Source organism: Phoxinus phoxinus (assembly GCF_949152265.1).
Source record: "Phoxinus phoxinus genome assembly, chromosome: 17".
NCBI lineage: Eukaryota > Metazoa > Chordata > Actinopteri > Cypriniformes > Leuciscidae > Phoxinus > Phoxinus phoxinus.
The window spans coordinates 3,351,434-3,367,929 of NC_136892.1; the positions used below are offsets into that span (position 1 = coordinate 3,351,434).

General features: G+C 38.2%; 1 protein-coding gene across 1 annotated transcript in view; it reads right to left on the reverse strand.

Moving 5' to 3' along the window:
• Positions 1-16,496, reverse strand: part of cngk (cyclic nucleotide-gated potassium channel) — a 135,417-nt gene that overhangs the window by 18,040 nt on the left and 100,881 nt on the right. Inside the window, exons 29-36 of the mRNA XM_079585083.1 lie at positions 16,267-16,370; positions 15,578-15,721; positions 12,031-12,192; positions 11,852-11,944; positions 11,559-11,708; positions 10,144-10,277; positions 8,695-8,888; positions 1,715-1,959 (exon numbers count right to left, since the gene is read on the reverse strand). Of these exons, the coding sequence (XP_079441209.1) occupies positions 1,715-1,959; positions 8,695-8,888; positions 10,144-10,277; positions 11,559-11,708; positions 11,852-11,944; positions 12,031-12,192; positions 15,578-15,721; positions 16,267-16,370 (1,226 nt within the window). The remainder of the gene's footprint in view (positions 1-1,714; positions 1,960-8,694; positions 8,889-10,143; positions 10,278-11,558; positions 11,709-11,851; positions 11,945-12,030; positions 12,193-15,577; positions 15,722-16,266; positions 16,371-16,496) is intronic.

Consider the following 16,496-nt stretch of genomic DNA (forward strand, 5'->3'; position numbering starts at 1 on the left):
TCAGTTCAATCTCATAAAAATCTGCAACATTCACCAATTGCTCTTTTGTTAGCGCCACTAACAAACTCTCCGAAGGAGCAGCAAAAAAATCCTCCAACACACCCATTTTACAGACTATTCAATAATATCGTACCCTATCAACCAAACTAAAGTATAGGTTTTCCAATTATTCTTAAACAACCATAAACAAACAATTTTGCAAAATGGAAAAGCAGTTCAAGCAGCAGAGCAAACCAATCACAGAGCTCTCCCCCTAAACATTTACCCCCCACTATACTAATCTATCTTCACACTGAGTCCAAGAATCAGGATAATTTACTCACCAATACCGACAGAGACGTACTGCCCCGACCGAAGCCAATTCAGCCGGTTCTCTACGGCGGTGCCCCGATCCAGACTCCAGTGACAACACAACCTAAATCCCAGCGCGGAAGCGCTCTAGCACGGGGATTACGATAGCTCCAGCAGATTAGTCGCCCTACTACGTGAACAGCGATCACACACTACAAACAAAGTGGCTGCACTAAATGCTCCAATCTACAACATAATGCTTCCCAATTTACCTCAAATCCAAATTCAAAACCAAACAGATCAGTGTAGATCTCCCCAAAACAAACATTCGGCGGAAAAAATAAATAAATAAATCACACCGATGACGTAGCTACACACCGCACTACGCTGCCATAGACGACAATGATCATCAAAGTAGACAATACGTACCAATATTCGGGATCAAAACTTATTGGACGAGCCCCCATATGTCAAGACCACTTGGCTCAAGGTAGGGTTGACATAGGGGAGACCACACTGAACTTAATATTTAATTAAAACGCTGGTTTATTAATGAATGATTTAAACAACACAGTAAGTGGAAAGCAAAACAAAACAGAGCTGGCAAGGAGCGCCGACCGAAGCCAGCCTCTCATTGTCGGGCCGAAATAGCAGGAAGCGAGAGCAAGCCAACTGGAAGGCAGTGATTTTAACAACTCCCTCATCAGTCCACCAATTAGCATCACACGACCCACCGCAACAGCTCCACCTAAAAGTGACAAAACATCAGCAGTAGGCAATACAGGCTTGATTACCTACACCTGGCCAAACCAGGGAGAGACACACCCAGCACTGCATAGCCGGGCGTGACAGGCCCCAATAGGTATTTTGACACTTAAAGGGTTACTTTACCGCTGGCAAAATATAACTAGCCTGCCTATACAGTAGAAAGACAAAAATTCAAAATCGGTGCTACCTGACTAGAGAAAACAGGATGTTTTGCCAAATAGGAAGGAAAACTTCCAACACCCATAATGCACTGGGCATGTTGCCATCCAAGGCCACTCCCACCAATCTGCAATGTACTATGGATACTTTTGAATTGTTCCCAGGTGTAAGAATTCAATGAGTAAACATTTAGCGGGACTGAGTTACTTTTGGTTTCTGGTGAATGATCCAGTGCGTTGTAGACAGTGTGGCTAAAGGCTGCAAAAAATCGTAACTATGGAGATTTAAGATTTGATAGGGAACGGAAAACCTGAAAACTTCCGTGTTTGTAGTATACATTTCAAACTTTTAGGCCAAACGGAGGGGGAAAACTAAAAGAAACTGCCGTACTACTGACATTAAAAATATAAAGCTGGTCTGTCAATTTTAAAATGTATGAATTTCATTGCATTGCCTCTAACTTAGAGAACTGCTAAATTGCACAAAAGATACACACCATGAATGTTATTGCCCAGAAGAGAATTGTGATCAGCAGACAGGAAATGTACTGAAAGATCACTCGGAAATTGTTCTCAGGAGCAATGGTTTTGTTGTGTACTTCTCTCATGTTGTTGAAAATCTTCAGGAAAAACTGGATGAGCGTTGATGAGATTGATGAGCACAGTCTAATGGCCAAAGGACGTGAGCGGAGTTTAGCTCTGTGCTCTTTCTCAGCCATGTTATCCCTATAGAATTTTGCACCTGTAAGAGACAAAAACATCATATTACATATTGTGTTCAACAGATGAAAATGCAGTCAAGAGAAAAGTGGCAGATGAATAATAATTGCAAGTGTGTTAACAGCACACTGTATAATTTTTGGCTATGATTTTGCCAATTTCAGGAATCGTAAATATTTATTTTATCTTCAAGTCACCATGAAATAAAAATGTATAATTCTTTTTCTTTCTTTTTTTACAGAATGTTGCAGTCTTTTTTTAAATGATAAATTATACACAAATGCACAAATAATCATATGTCCTCGTCATCTTAAATCAAATACATGAACCTCCCCTTAAAAACAGCATCTGTTCTCTTCAACACGCATGTCCCGGCGGAGGGTAGGACTAAATATTCTCCACAACTGACTGCAAACTGGCATTCAGATCTGCCTCAATTTAGTTAGAAATGGCCAACTTACTACAATCCAATTAATTCCTGAGGACGAAATTCGCCTTTTTTCTCTCATTCCAGAAGCCGTTTCACATATAAACATCACAATAGGGAAGAAAATTCTATCTCAACTTCTGTTTCATCCCGACTTCACATAACGCAGCAATTAATAATAGGGATGGGCATGATTAATCGACGATCGATTATTGATCATTAAGAATTTCGTCGATCACGTTCATTTGTTATCGATTAAACTAGGCCATAATGCAGGTTGCGATGCGTAGTGAATTTCACTGTGTGGCAGCAATTAAACATTTTGCGCCATACTAAGTTACCTCCGAGTTTCCGTTTTGGTTTATAAAGAAGAGTCATGAAGAGGTCATGGCCTGGGCTGGCCAAGTTAGCGCAGAGGTAACTGTGTATCGCGGCAACGTCAGTCCCCTCAGAGCGGGTGTTTTCCATAGTAGGCTATATAATACCCCTTTTCCACCAAGGCAGAGCTGGTGCTGGTTCGGAGCCAGAGCCTAGTTTCAAATCGGTTCTTTGTTTTTCCACCGCCAAAGCACCAGCTCCGAACCAGTAAAACTGGTTCTTAAGTAGCACCAAATCATTGCTGGTCTAGAACGGAGCCAAGTAAGAACCGCTTGCGTCAGGGGCTGGGGGCGGGGTTACCGTGACCAACACGTCGAATAGAAACTTGTGACCGCCATTTTTAAATAGCAGCTAGTCGAGCTAATAGCAGCTCGATTATAATATACGTCTATGTAAGTTACGGCGCGCTGCACGGACGCGTTGGATTCCGATGTATTTTTGCAATCCCATGAGCATCCATAGTATTGCAACGTCCGTTATTGTTGATGGCTTGTTCGAGATGCATAGGAGCGGCGAGGACCGATCGGAGCTGCGGTAGTGTTTGGAGAGCATAGGACTCCTTGTGTTTTTAGATCGCTATCGGAGTGCTTTGATGTCATCTGCAAGAAGCCGATGCATCTCGAACAAGCCTGGCGTGTTTGTGTTTGGCGCTACCGCACTAGCGGTTGCTGGGCAACATGAGACGTATACAGTGACGTAAGATCTGGCTCTGTTGTGGCTCTCTAGCCGGTGGAAAGGCAAACCGGTTCTTAGTAAGCTCGTCAGTCGAACCAACTCTGAACCAGCTCTGGCTCTGGCTCTGAACCAGCACCCGGTTCTTGTTGGTGGAAAAGGGGTATAAGAGGTGTTTTCGGCTGCTGGACTGACGGTCACAGGTTGCGGTCGCGTCTGACCCCAGATCATGTCAACATGCTTATCTTTCTCAACAAAAATCAGTAGACTGGTGCAGAAGTTGTATGTGAGTTCGCTATAACAGACTCGCGTCACATGGAAAGGTATAGTCACAAGACACGGATCATGTAGATGCTGACTCGCGATCTCCACTGTAGTGAACGCGCCGGAGAGAAATGCACATTTCATACGGATTACATAGGTTCTCTTTCGTTTTGAATGGTTCTGTTCAAAAGTAGAGATTTCAAGCGTTCTGTAGATAATAGATATATTTCTCAGGTCTGTGAGGGTATGCTGAGTTTCGGTTCATTTATGAGACGAGCTGCACTTCAGGCGCCGGCGGCTCCGTGTCGTGATTATCTAATGTCTGCTATGTTTACTTATTATTTATTAAATCCAGGTAATCATTTGTTGATGAAACATTGATTAAAATTAAGATACAATTAATACAAAACGAAATTCACTTTAAAGTAAGGCTTTGTGCTTTCTGTTTGAGGTCTGTGAAAGTTTTAAAGCAGTCTTTCAGGGAACTGTCACGTCCATTGTTTTTTCCTCATACATGCGAACACGACAAAAAAAAATGAATATATTATGTTCTGTGGAGAGCCAACCTAGGCTGGACTCCTTTATTAAGGAGTATGATATATAAACAGATGTTTCAATATATTAAATGCATTTTCTGAGAATTTATATTTCAAGTTTTGACTGCAAATATCACGTCCATAACGCTGGAATTACCCAATTATACATAATTTATCCTCAACTAGTTTTGTGGTTTGTGTGTAGGTCTACGTTTTTTATAATGTTAACTTCAAATATTAATTTAAAGATGTGGTAGATCTGGACGGGAAGGATAATGGGAGTTGGAAGGGGTGTGTCGTGATTCCTTCCCACACCGCGACACAGGTTCGTGGATCTGAGTAGGTCTATCGCGATTTCGCTTTTAAATCGCCCTATTTAACATGATTCTTTTTTTTCTTATTTATTATTTTGGAACAAACGAGGGTCTCCGTTTAAGAACGCCGGCTCGCAGCTGCAGGTTCCGCTGCTAGAGCACCGCAGCGCATTATATCTTCAAGTTTGGCCTAACCGAACGTCCAGTTTAACTGCCACAAGTTGATCTTCTTGTGATAAAGATCTCATCGAGGAAAAAAACACGCTGTATTTTCATTGAATTTTTAATTTATAAAAAGTTAAATAAATTAATAGCATTCTCTACACTGTTAGCCCGCCGACTAATTCTTACAAATTGGAAATCTCCCTCACCCACAAAACACTCACGTTGGGTGTGCGAAACTATGTCCTTCCTCCAGCTTGAAAAGTTAAGAACTACAGTCCAAAACTCAGCAGAAAGTTTTCAGAATGTATGGCAACCTTTCTTGGATTATTATGAAAATGCATTTGATGCTAATTCTTTAGATTAAAAAATCTAGGTTCTCATCTCCCTTTCCTTTTTTTATTTAATTTTTTTATTATTTTTTGTGTGTTCTGTGTGCATTCTCATTATTTGTACGAACCTTGGATGCCAATCTACGATGAAAGGGGATATGTGAGATAATGTATTCAAAGTATGGGGTTTGTGGATAGAGATGCCTTGTATGACAAAGAGAATGTGTGTTGGTTTGTCTGTGTTATGTACATTTAAAACAATAAAAACACTTTGAAATAAAAATAAAAAGTTAAATAAATAATAGCCTACATGTTAATATAAAAATATAAACGATTAATCGATAGTCGATCGTTAATTCTCCAGACAATCGACTAAGAAAATTTAATCGAATGCCCATCCCTAATTAATAACGTAGTGTGTTTGTGTAAGAGACAGACTGAGCCGGATAAACTATATGGACAATTTGGCACGTGCCTGCATACCCTTTGCAGAACCTGCAAGATGTTTATCCTTAAAAAAAAAAAGAAAAAAGAAGAGAAATCCTTTTTTTATACTGGAATGTTACAGAAAAAGTAATTGCTCAACACCGGGTGCTTCTTGGTCTTTGTAAATAGTATTCTGCACTGATTAGAGCAAAGATATCGAACTCCTTCTTGTGTTTACTCAAGCACCAAACAACCCATTCTCCCTGCCAAGGCATCAACTACTGAAGCATGGTCAATTTCCTGCAGAGTCACAATTAAGACGCTAAAGGCATCCCTAGGCGTCACGGTATCAATAAACAGGGAACTCCATTGCTTTCAATGAGTATACTGTGCCATCATACACAGACTCATTAGACATGGGAATGTTATCGCCATGATGAAATTATATATTGGGTTATAATTGTACCATTATGAAATGTTGGGTTGTTATTCTCCATTTAATGAGCCAGGATAATTTTATTTACATTTATTTATGTTATTTACACAAGTTTGACCATGTAACCCAACCCAACCCAACCCCCAAACCTACAACCCATTTGTGTATTATATAATATAAAACACAGGATATAACAGGCAGATATGACTGACTACATGCTCAATTTATATAAATATATATATATATTCCAAGTGTTCCGAGTCCAAGCAATTGATTAGAGTGAAGAACAGACTCAAAAGAGATCATCATCTCTGTTATCTACCGTACATCCTATCCATGCACACATTCAAAAGTTCCCGCCCCAAGAAGCGTTACGTCAGCTTTGATTCTGAGCATTAGCTGTCGTGTGTCTCGTGACCGACTGCATCATGCTAAAAAGTTGGGTATATATTTTGAATGAGATATGACTGCGTGCGTTCACGGAGGGGGGTTATTTTCAGCGATTAAAACATTAAGATTCACTCTGTTCTTCACATCAAGATATCACATAGCTTCAGATGACTTGGAATGCAACATGAGTCATTTTTAATACGTTTATACTGTTTTTGGTCAGTTTTTGCAATAAATACCCGTGAATGTACTTTTGTACTTGTATTTGCCTGTTACAGGTTTTATATTGTTGAGAAGTGGGTAGGTTTAGGGTAGGAGTGGGGTTAGTTGCTCCAAAATATAAAAGTATACATATTTATAATATCCAAATACAAATAATTAAATGTGTCTCTATCTGACGCATAAGGGCGAAAACATTTTATCAAAAGGAGTTTGTCCCTGTTTGTCAATACCGTGACATCGATACCCTTAACACATTAAAATTTTAAAAAGACAATACTCACACAAACACATATAATATCGTCTTTTAAGTGATTCTTCTGCTCCTTTTGTTTGTTTTATATATTGTTACATTTTTAGAGCCAAATTGCCATTACAGAAATTGCCACAATTTTTCCAGTCCTTCAGGTTTCAAAGAAAAATTCCCTAATATTTTCAAGTTTTCCCATGATAATGAAACCCTGTATATAACATGTGAAGTACACCCCTGGGGCCTCATGTATCAACACAGCGTACGCACAAAAACGTTGCGTACGCCAGCTTTCACGCTCACGGTCGGATGTACTAACAGTGAAATTAACGCGAGAATGTGCGTTCCTCCACGCCAATTTCATGTCTGGCGTACGTACATTTCTAATTGTTTTTGTCCGTTGGCGACTCTTACAGGCAATGAAGTGAAGTGGCAAACATTACACAACGAATTGTTCTACAAGTCAGTGATGCGCGGGTTGATCCAAAATGAGCGGGTGCCTGCGGTCACCCGCGGTTACGAGTCATCCAAAAATATTTTTAATGATATTCGGGTCGCGGTCGGTCGGGTCGTTTGAAATAAAGATGCCAATTAAACCTTTGTAATTTATACAGTACTAGACACAGTTGTCTATGAAATACAGGTCTACACTTTATTGTCTGAATAACTGGTGCGATGACGCACAAGCTCAGTCTGCAGAGATGACAGTGGGAAATCCTTATTTACCTTTTGAATGTTGAGCGTTATTAACTTTTGAATAAAAGCTGACGCGGGACAAAATGCCCGATTTGCCAACACGTTGAACTGAGCAATGCCATTGTGCCGTTTTTATAGGCTACTTTTAAACGCATAGCTCAGTGATGTCAGTTTTATGTATTTGCTGAGAGGGGGCGGGGGGATTTTTGTTGGGAAATTCGGGGGAGAGACGCACACTTCGGTTAGACTGGATAAACACATGCAGCATCCTAATTGTTAAGGAAATGAAACAAAATAAATGAATAAATCAAGCCTTTATTAAATAACACTAGGCTATATAATACAGCATTCAGAAAAATGTGCACCCCTAGTTCCTCCGTCTATGGCACAATGACGCCACGATGAGCATTTACTAGCTACTTTAAAAAAGGAAGCGGGTCGGGTACAATATTTTTTTTTTTTTTTTTTCGGTCCGAGTTGCGGGCGGGTTTTCTGGCCATTTACAGTGCGACTTTCAGATCCCACCGCATTGACGGCATCAGCCAAACTCTCCCACTCATATTTTTTCCTTTTGTTAATAATTCCGGAGGACAAAGTTCCAAATAAAATATTTTTTCTCGTTTCTACCTCCGATATAGCACCTCCAATTCACTTTCTGTAAAGTTTCGTTTCTTGCCGCTTGCTTTTAGCCATTTTCTTGCTGCTTTCTTTTGCCAAAGTGGACTCATTACCATATTTAAATGTATTTAATTAAGGGAGGAGACTGGATGGGGCGTTGTGCTCGTGCATGTGCACTCAATTTTACGTTAATTGGGATGTACAAAGAGAATATGCGTGGGATCCTTCGTACGCAGAGATTCATACATCTGTTTTTTTTTGTGCGTACGCAGATTTACAGCTTTGTCCGTACGCAATGTTTTAGTATGAATTCAACGCAAGTCTTTGTACATGAGGCCCCTGGTCTCTTTTATTATGCATATCAAGATAAACTGCTTAGACTAGTTTTACAATTTAGTCATCTAATTTTTTTTCCAAGATGGGTCATCTTTTTTCTTCCCAGTTACATAAAAAGGTAGATTGGTCTATTTAGAATCTGAAAACTAAGACTGATTAGCCATAAGTTAACTAATTTCTAGTAGTCAGACTAGTTCTTAAGACAGTCTTAACTTAGCGGCTATGTTTATGCAACTGGCCCATCTTAGTACATACATTAAAAGCAATAGATAAACTTTAAAAAGGATTTCAAGCTACTTACACCCAGCTCGAGGGAAAGTCTCTGCTGTAGAGTCAGGCTTTGTACATGTGTTTCTATGATGATTTTCTTTGTGTAACCGGTCTTTTATTGTGTCAGTTGTCCTTTGCAAATGCTTGTAAATGCTAGGATAATGCTTCAAAATCTCATCAAGGCTTTTCTTCGATAACACATACAGCTCACAGTTTGTTGCAGCCCTGAAAAACAAATGGATTTTTTTTTTTATTATATTCCTAGTTTGTGTCCATTGTCCGTTTAGCATTTCCTACAGGCTAGTGTCTGACTAGCCAATTTTCAGTTGCAGGCTTCATTTACATAGTCTTTGGGAGAATCAATAAGAGTCTGTGCACACAACCACACTTTTCAGCGGGAAGCATTAACAGCCCCAGCTACCCAACTTCTTGATTAAGTTTAAAGACATAAAAATATCCTTGTTATCTCTGAAACTAATCAGCCGAAGAACCTTTTGTTTATTTGTGTTAACTAACATCATCTACATTACCTCTAATGAATAATAGAAAATCATATACTGATAATTTACAACAATGTCAAGGTCTCTGGAAAGAGGTTTGTTAAGTTATATTTATGTTCCACATGGTCGAGTGACCAGTCCGATGGCGGTGACGTTTTCCACTGGTTGTGCTGGGTAACAATACATTTCGACAGCCTTGAACACGAAGCTCTGTGGGATGTTGGGTCCTAAAATCTGGAACACGCAGATGAGGCCTTGAAGTAGGTGCAGAAGTTCCTTAACAATCTAGAACATGCAGACGAAGTTACCTTAAAGTGAAGAAGGTTTGCTCTCTTGAGCTTAACCTTATTGCAAATGTCTCTGTATGCATTTTGCTTCTCCGGGTTAGAGATTCAGACTAGTCAATCCGCTTTTGTCTCTCTGGCATGGAGACTCGAAACGTGCTGTAGTTGTTACTGTCTCGCTCAACAAAGACTCTGAATGTAGTGTTTGTTAATGTCTCTTTCCTCACAGACTGGAGGTTTAGAGCATGGGACATGTTTCTGCCTCACCTTTGCAGGCTGGAGACTCAGGACAGCGTAACTGTTAATCTCTCCCCTTACAGGACTGAGACCCAGAACGGTGTTGTATCTGTTGTCGTCTCCCCATAACAGACCAGAGACTCAGAACAAGGAGTGTCTGTTGCAAGGGTACCTTTATCCCTTTCTCATGAGTACGAGATTGCAAATTTGGCGCTTCTCCACTCGAGTGCTGTGATTGGCTGCTGGCATCTGAGGGGAGACACATCCTACTTTCCCCTGTGGAACTCATTGGCATAAAGCACACAGTTAAGGCCCGGGTATACTACATTTTCCGTCTTCTGCTCCATCTCGTGCACAGTTGAGCATGCAAGCCTTTAATCCTATCTCATTACTCCAAACATACCAACATACTAAATGTACAGCTAACTAACTAACTATAAAAGCAAAAGCAATACTAACCTTGCAGTGGCAGGTCTTGCTTCTCCTAACAGCAAACCTCTCTCACCAAAATAATGTCCAGGTTTCAGTTTGAAAAGAACTGCTGATTCATCATTTGATAAAACCCCCACTTCGCCCCTATGGATGAAATACATCTAAAAAAATAAAACAAAAACAAAGTGCAATTTTTAAACATAAGCATGCTCTGTTTCACTTTCAGGCTCATATTATGGACAGTCAAAATTTTGCAAAAGTTTTCCGATGCACATGTTTCCAATGCTCTTGATCTTAAAGGAACACTCCGACTTTTTGGGACTTTAGGCTATTCAACTTATCCCCCAGAGTTAGATAAGTCCATACATACCTTTTTCATCTCCGTGCGTGCTATAAGTCTGTTTGACGCACCCACCGCTAGCCTAGCTTAGCACAAAGACTGGATGTAAATGGTTGCAGCTAGCATACTAATCCAAATAAGTGACAAAATAACGCAAACATTTTCCTATTTACATGTTGTGATTTGTATAGTCACAGGGTGTACAAAAAACAAAGTCACATGAGATACAGACATATTTTAACCGTATAAATACTGGGAACTATATCCCCTGAATATAGGGCGGAGTGATAACCGCAGCGCACTTGAGACGCGCTCTGAACGAACTCTCTGCTCCTCACCACGGCGCGTCTCAGGTGCTGCGGTTATCACTCCGCCCAAGTAGCAGTGCTTCGCCTTCAGAGAATATAGTTCCCAGTATTTATACGGTTAAAATATGTCTGTGTCTCATATGACTTTGTTTTTTGTACACTCTGTGACTATACAAATCACATGTAAATAGGAAAATGTTTGCGTTATTTTGTCACTTATTTGGATTAGTATGCTAGCTGCAACCATTTACATCCAGTCTTTGTGCTAAGCTAGGCTAGCGGTGGGTGCGTCAAACAGACTTATAGCACGCACGGAGATGAAAAAGGTATGTATGGATTTATCTAACTCTGGGGGATAAGTTGAATAGGCTAAAGTCTCAAAAAGTCGGAGTGTTCCTTTAAGTGTGTTCAGCTCGACACCATGAACATAACAGCAATCAGAGGTAAACGTCTAACAGTGGTCTTCACCTTGGTGTAACGGTGAGTACACTTGGAGCCTAAGGGTCACCCAGAGAAAATATCAATTATATCAAAAGTCTAATATCAAATCCAATCCTTAAGTTTCCGTTAACTTTTCATAATGCTTGCAAGAAATTAATTCAAAATGACCAACTGCAAAATTTCGTATAACATTAAAAATTTGGTGAAAAGATCATAATTTTACGTTTTATAATTTTACATATTTTATACTGTACATAGAAATCAACGTTTTGTGGCTCTATAGATCCACAGTACCTAACTATCTATTTGCATTTACACCCTTCATAAATAGTAATAATATTAATGATAATAACCTCTGATCCAATGTCATCTTGCTTGTATATGAGGTCACCGCTTCTGTACAGGCATTGCGACATACTTCTGGCTAATAAGCGAATGAAGCATCCATCAGATTCTAATTGCTCGCGACCCTCCTTTGTTAAGATCTTCTCAAAAAATGGCCCCTGCAAACAACACCTTGTAAGTCAGAGTGTTTTAGCTTATTAAAATAATCAGCCAAATTCAACATGTATTTAATTCTAAACAAAAAGTAAAAGTAGCATCACATGCACAAGATCAAGCAAATGAAGTTCAATCATGTTATTACATTGAGTTTCCCTGCTTTGGCGATTGCCACATTAGACAAAGGACATGTCTCAGACTCGTGTGTTGACTTCCTCAGGATTTTAAGACCGAACAGCTAGAAAAAGAGATGATGCATTTACAGAATTAATGTGGCATTCTACAGTCATTGTTACATTAGTGATAGCCAAGAAAATATGTTACCTTTGCTATAAAATCAGCATAAAGAACTGTTGAAATATCACTGACTAGTGAAGAGGGCAAATACTCAGACAGTTTATCCTGATCAAATCCTTTTGTGTGCACCCATCGGAATGTGTAAAATCCAATTACTCGGTCATATAAAGCCCCGGTTATTTTGTGACTCTTAAAAAAAAGGGGGGAACATGAGTTAATACAACACACACATATTACATGAGAGACATCATTTGGAAGAATTTAATTCGCCTAGAATGTATTACATTGATCAAAAGTCCCTCCAAAGACATTTATAATGTAACAAATAACTATTTACATTTTAAATAAATACTGTATTCAAAATGTCAGTTCATTCAAAGAATCCTGTGCAGCGTGGATGTGTTTCTGTTTAGCCATTTTTATACTGAGATACCACTTAAAAATGAACAGTGATTTGCTAGAAATGCACATGGCATACACGGCACTGCTGTTTCCAGACTTCTTTAAAGGTAGGGTAGGTCAGAATTGTCTAAAAAAACTTTTATTCAAATTTGTTTAAACTGTCTTTATATACCAATACATAATTAAAATGCAAGTACTCTGAAATAGAGAGTATAAAAAACTGAGTGACTCTAGTGTATTTAATCTTCAATTAACACAGCTCATTAATTCCATTCACTCCAACCTAAAAACGGGTGCGCGACTGCGCGCACGTGGGCGGAGCCAGTAATAGCGGCGGTAGTCATGGCGACAGAGAGTGACACTCGCGCAAGCCAATCACTCGTTTCGTCCCGAATGGAATTAATGTCAAGTCAAGTCAAGCTTTATTAAGATCCCTTTTGGGCAATTTGGTTGCAAGCACAGGTAAACAGACAAAGAAACTGACACATACAATACATTATGGTAATAAATAACACGTATTACAAAAAATTAAAAATAAAAGAAAAAAACCTTAAAAATACCTATTAAGACTTATTTAATAGTCTAATTGCACTCGGAACAAAAGAGTATTTGTATCGATTATTTTTAATCTTTGGTAATCTATAGCGACGACCTGAGGGCAACATAGAAAACTCTGGGTATAGAAAGTGTCCACTGTCTGACATCACAGAATGGACTCGACTCAAAACATTTCTGTTAAACAGATCTGTCAAGCTTCTTTGCTCTTTACCTATAATCTTCCCACTGTTTTTAACTAATGTTTTTAGTGCATTTTTGTATTTTACACTAAGATTTCCAAACCAGCAGATAATGGAAAAGGACAACACTGACTCTATATAAGACTTATAGAATAATTCCATCAGAGTTTTATCTATGTTAAACGATCTTAATTTTCTAAGACAGTATAGGCGCTGCTGTCCCTTTTTACACAGGGCCTCTGTGTTCAAATCAAACCTCAGTTTTGTATCAATAATTGTTCCGAGATATTTATAACTATCCACACATTCAACCTTATTGTTCTTAACAAATGTGTCTTGGGAGGGATGTGTTTGTATTCTAAAATCAATACGCATGTCTTTTGTCTTGGATACATTAATCTGCAAACAGGCATCATCACACCACTTCACGAAATCATCAACCACTGGACCATGGCACGTTTCATTTTCTTCTAGAAGACTTACAATAACTGTGTCGTCTGCAAATTTTAAAAAGTACCTATTTTTATGTTTGCTTAGACAATCATTTGTATATAAAATGTACAATAAGGGAGACAAAACACATCCCTGAGGAGAACCTGTAGATGTTGTCCGGGGGGCTGAAAGACTACCATTTACTCTCACTCTCTGAGTTCGTTCAGTTAAAAAATCTAAGACCCAACCTACCAAATTAAGATCAAGACTAAAATTAGTAATTAACTTATCTGCTAAAATATGAGGTTGTAAAGAATTAAAAGCGGATGAGAAGTCAATAAATAAGAGCTTTGCATGAGTCTTACTACCCTCCAGGTGCTGCAATACCATATTTAGTAGAGTTGCTGTTGCATCTTCAACACCTCGCTTTGTTCTATATGCGAACTGAAGAGGGTCTAACAAATCCTTAGTTTTGTCTATTAATTCTTCTTTTACTAGTTTCTCAAAGCATTTCATTATAAGGGATGTTAATGCTATCGGCCTAAGGTCATTTAATGTTACAGCATGTGTAGTTTTCGGCACTGGCACTACAGTGGCTTCCTTCCAAAGTTTTGGAACTCTCTGAAGGGCAATTGATCTTTGAAAGATGTTACAAAACACTGGCGCCAATTGTTCTGCACAGACCTTAATTAAACGCCCTCCGATTTTATCAGGACCGGGGCTTTTTCTAACATTACAACCCTTGAAGACTTTCAGTACAGACAATTCATCAAAGAAGTTATAAGCACAACCATAACTAGTTTTAGATTTCATAGACTCTATCGCTGGACCAAAATCAGGCACATCAAATCGTAAATAAAACTTATTTAAGTCCTCTGCCAGTTTACTACTAGAGTCATACTCAGGTAACTGAACTTTCTTGATCTCACGCCCCTTAGTTCCAGTTATAAGCGTCATCCCCTTCCAAACAGACCCCAAGTTGTTCATACTCAACTCTTTCTCAAGCTTTATTTTATAATTTAACTTTGCTTTCCTCACTTCTGATTTTATTTCCTTTTGCAGTTCAAGTTTTTTAGCCAAGTTGCCCTCATGAAATGCTCTACATCTCTCGTGCATAAGTGCTTTGAGGGAATTTGTGAACCATGGCTTATTGTTTGGGAATATTTTAACAGACTTGCGGGGGATAAGCATCTCTTCACAGAAGGAGATATAGTCACTAGTGACATCTGTAAGTTCATCTATGCTCGAGCAAGAGTCATAAAAAACATCCCAGTCCGTACACTCCAAACATCCCTGCAAAGATGCAGTAGACTCCTCAGACCACAAGCTGATGTTCTTAGTCTGTGGCCGTACTCTTCTTAAAACAGTTTTATATACAGGGACAAGTAGGACAGTATTATGATCCGCCGACCCCACTGGAGGCTGAATAAAAGTCTTATATGCATCCTTAATTGATCCATAACAGAGGTCAAGAGTTGTATTATGACGTGTGAGCTGTTTTTGTGCTGTTTTTTGAAGATTAAATACACTATAGTCACTCAATTTTTATACTCTCTTTTTCAAAGTACTTACATTTTAATGATGTATTGGTATATAAAGACAGTTTAAGCCAATTTGAAAAAAAGTTCTTTAGACAATTCTTACCTACACAACCTTTAAGTAGCACAATCATTTTCATCATCGCTTATAATAAGAATGTTCCTTATCCTTAGTGACCAAAAAAGCACATTAGAAGCATCTCTTAAAGATTATACAACACATATTGTTCTAAATAGATTGGATTAATGATTGCTGAAAATAAGGCTTTGCCATTACAGCTAAAAAAACTGAAAAAGACTTTCAAACAGTACTTTATAAGAACAGTTATTTACAATATTACTGTTTTTTATTGTATTTTAATTAAACGATACATTAGTTATCAATAAAATTAATTTATTTTATTCATATATATTTTTTTTAAATGTTGTATCTCTAATAAACAGACTCAGGGTGAAAATAGATACCTTCAAGAACAATTTCATGCTGTCAGTATTCTCTGTATAAGCAGCTCTCATAGCATCTGTGTTCGCCAGCATCGCAGTTACAGTGCCTGACAACCAGCCACAAAACAGTGTCGCAGCAATCATGAGGAAAATCATCAGGACTTTCTGAAAATGTTGTTTATGCACAATGAAAAGTCAGCAGCTGGAGATGCATAAAGAAAGCAAGTCTATATACTGTACATGCATATGACAGAAATATTGTGAGAAATACGAAAAAAATATAGTAAGCAAATATAGTATAGTATAACATTAAGAGGCTCAAATTTCAAAAAGAGTGAATTCAAGTCTGAAAGTTAACTTTCAGCATTATAACTAAATCTAAATGTATCTCAATCTACAATATGGCAGAATATTACAAAATCTGGTTCTATTTCATCTCAAAATGGAAGAGAAAAAATAGCAAAACAAAGCTTATGATTGTTTTAAACCTTCTCTCCTTCCAATTCTCATTACGGAAGAAAGAAAGAAAAGGTTTCAGGGGAGGGATTTATTAAAACTATAAATGTTTTTTTTTAAAGCAAAATTATTATTATAATAATTAATTTATTATTCATATGTATGTATTGATTGATTGCTTTTACTTTAGGGGTGAAATGTCAGCTACACGTCTTAGTAAAATTCATCTAATATTTGACTGCTACGATACTTACCGATGAAGTTACATATGGATGGATGTCCCCAAATCCAACACTACATATTGTTGTAGTGACAAAGTACAAGCTCATTAAATACAGCTCCTGGAAAGTAACAGTCCCTGAAATAAAACAATATATACAAAAAGTTTAAATAAACAGATTTATTTTAATTTACTAGGAATATGAAAAATATGATGAATAAATCATTAATTAGTTTCAATTGTCAAAGGTTTGATGAACAAGCA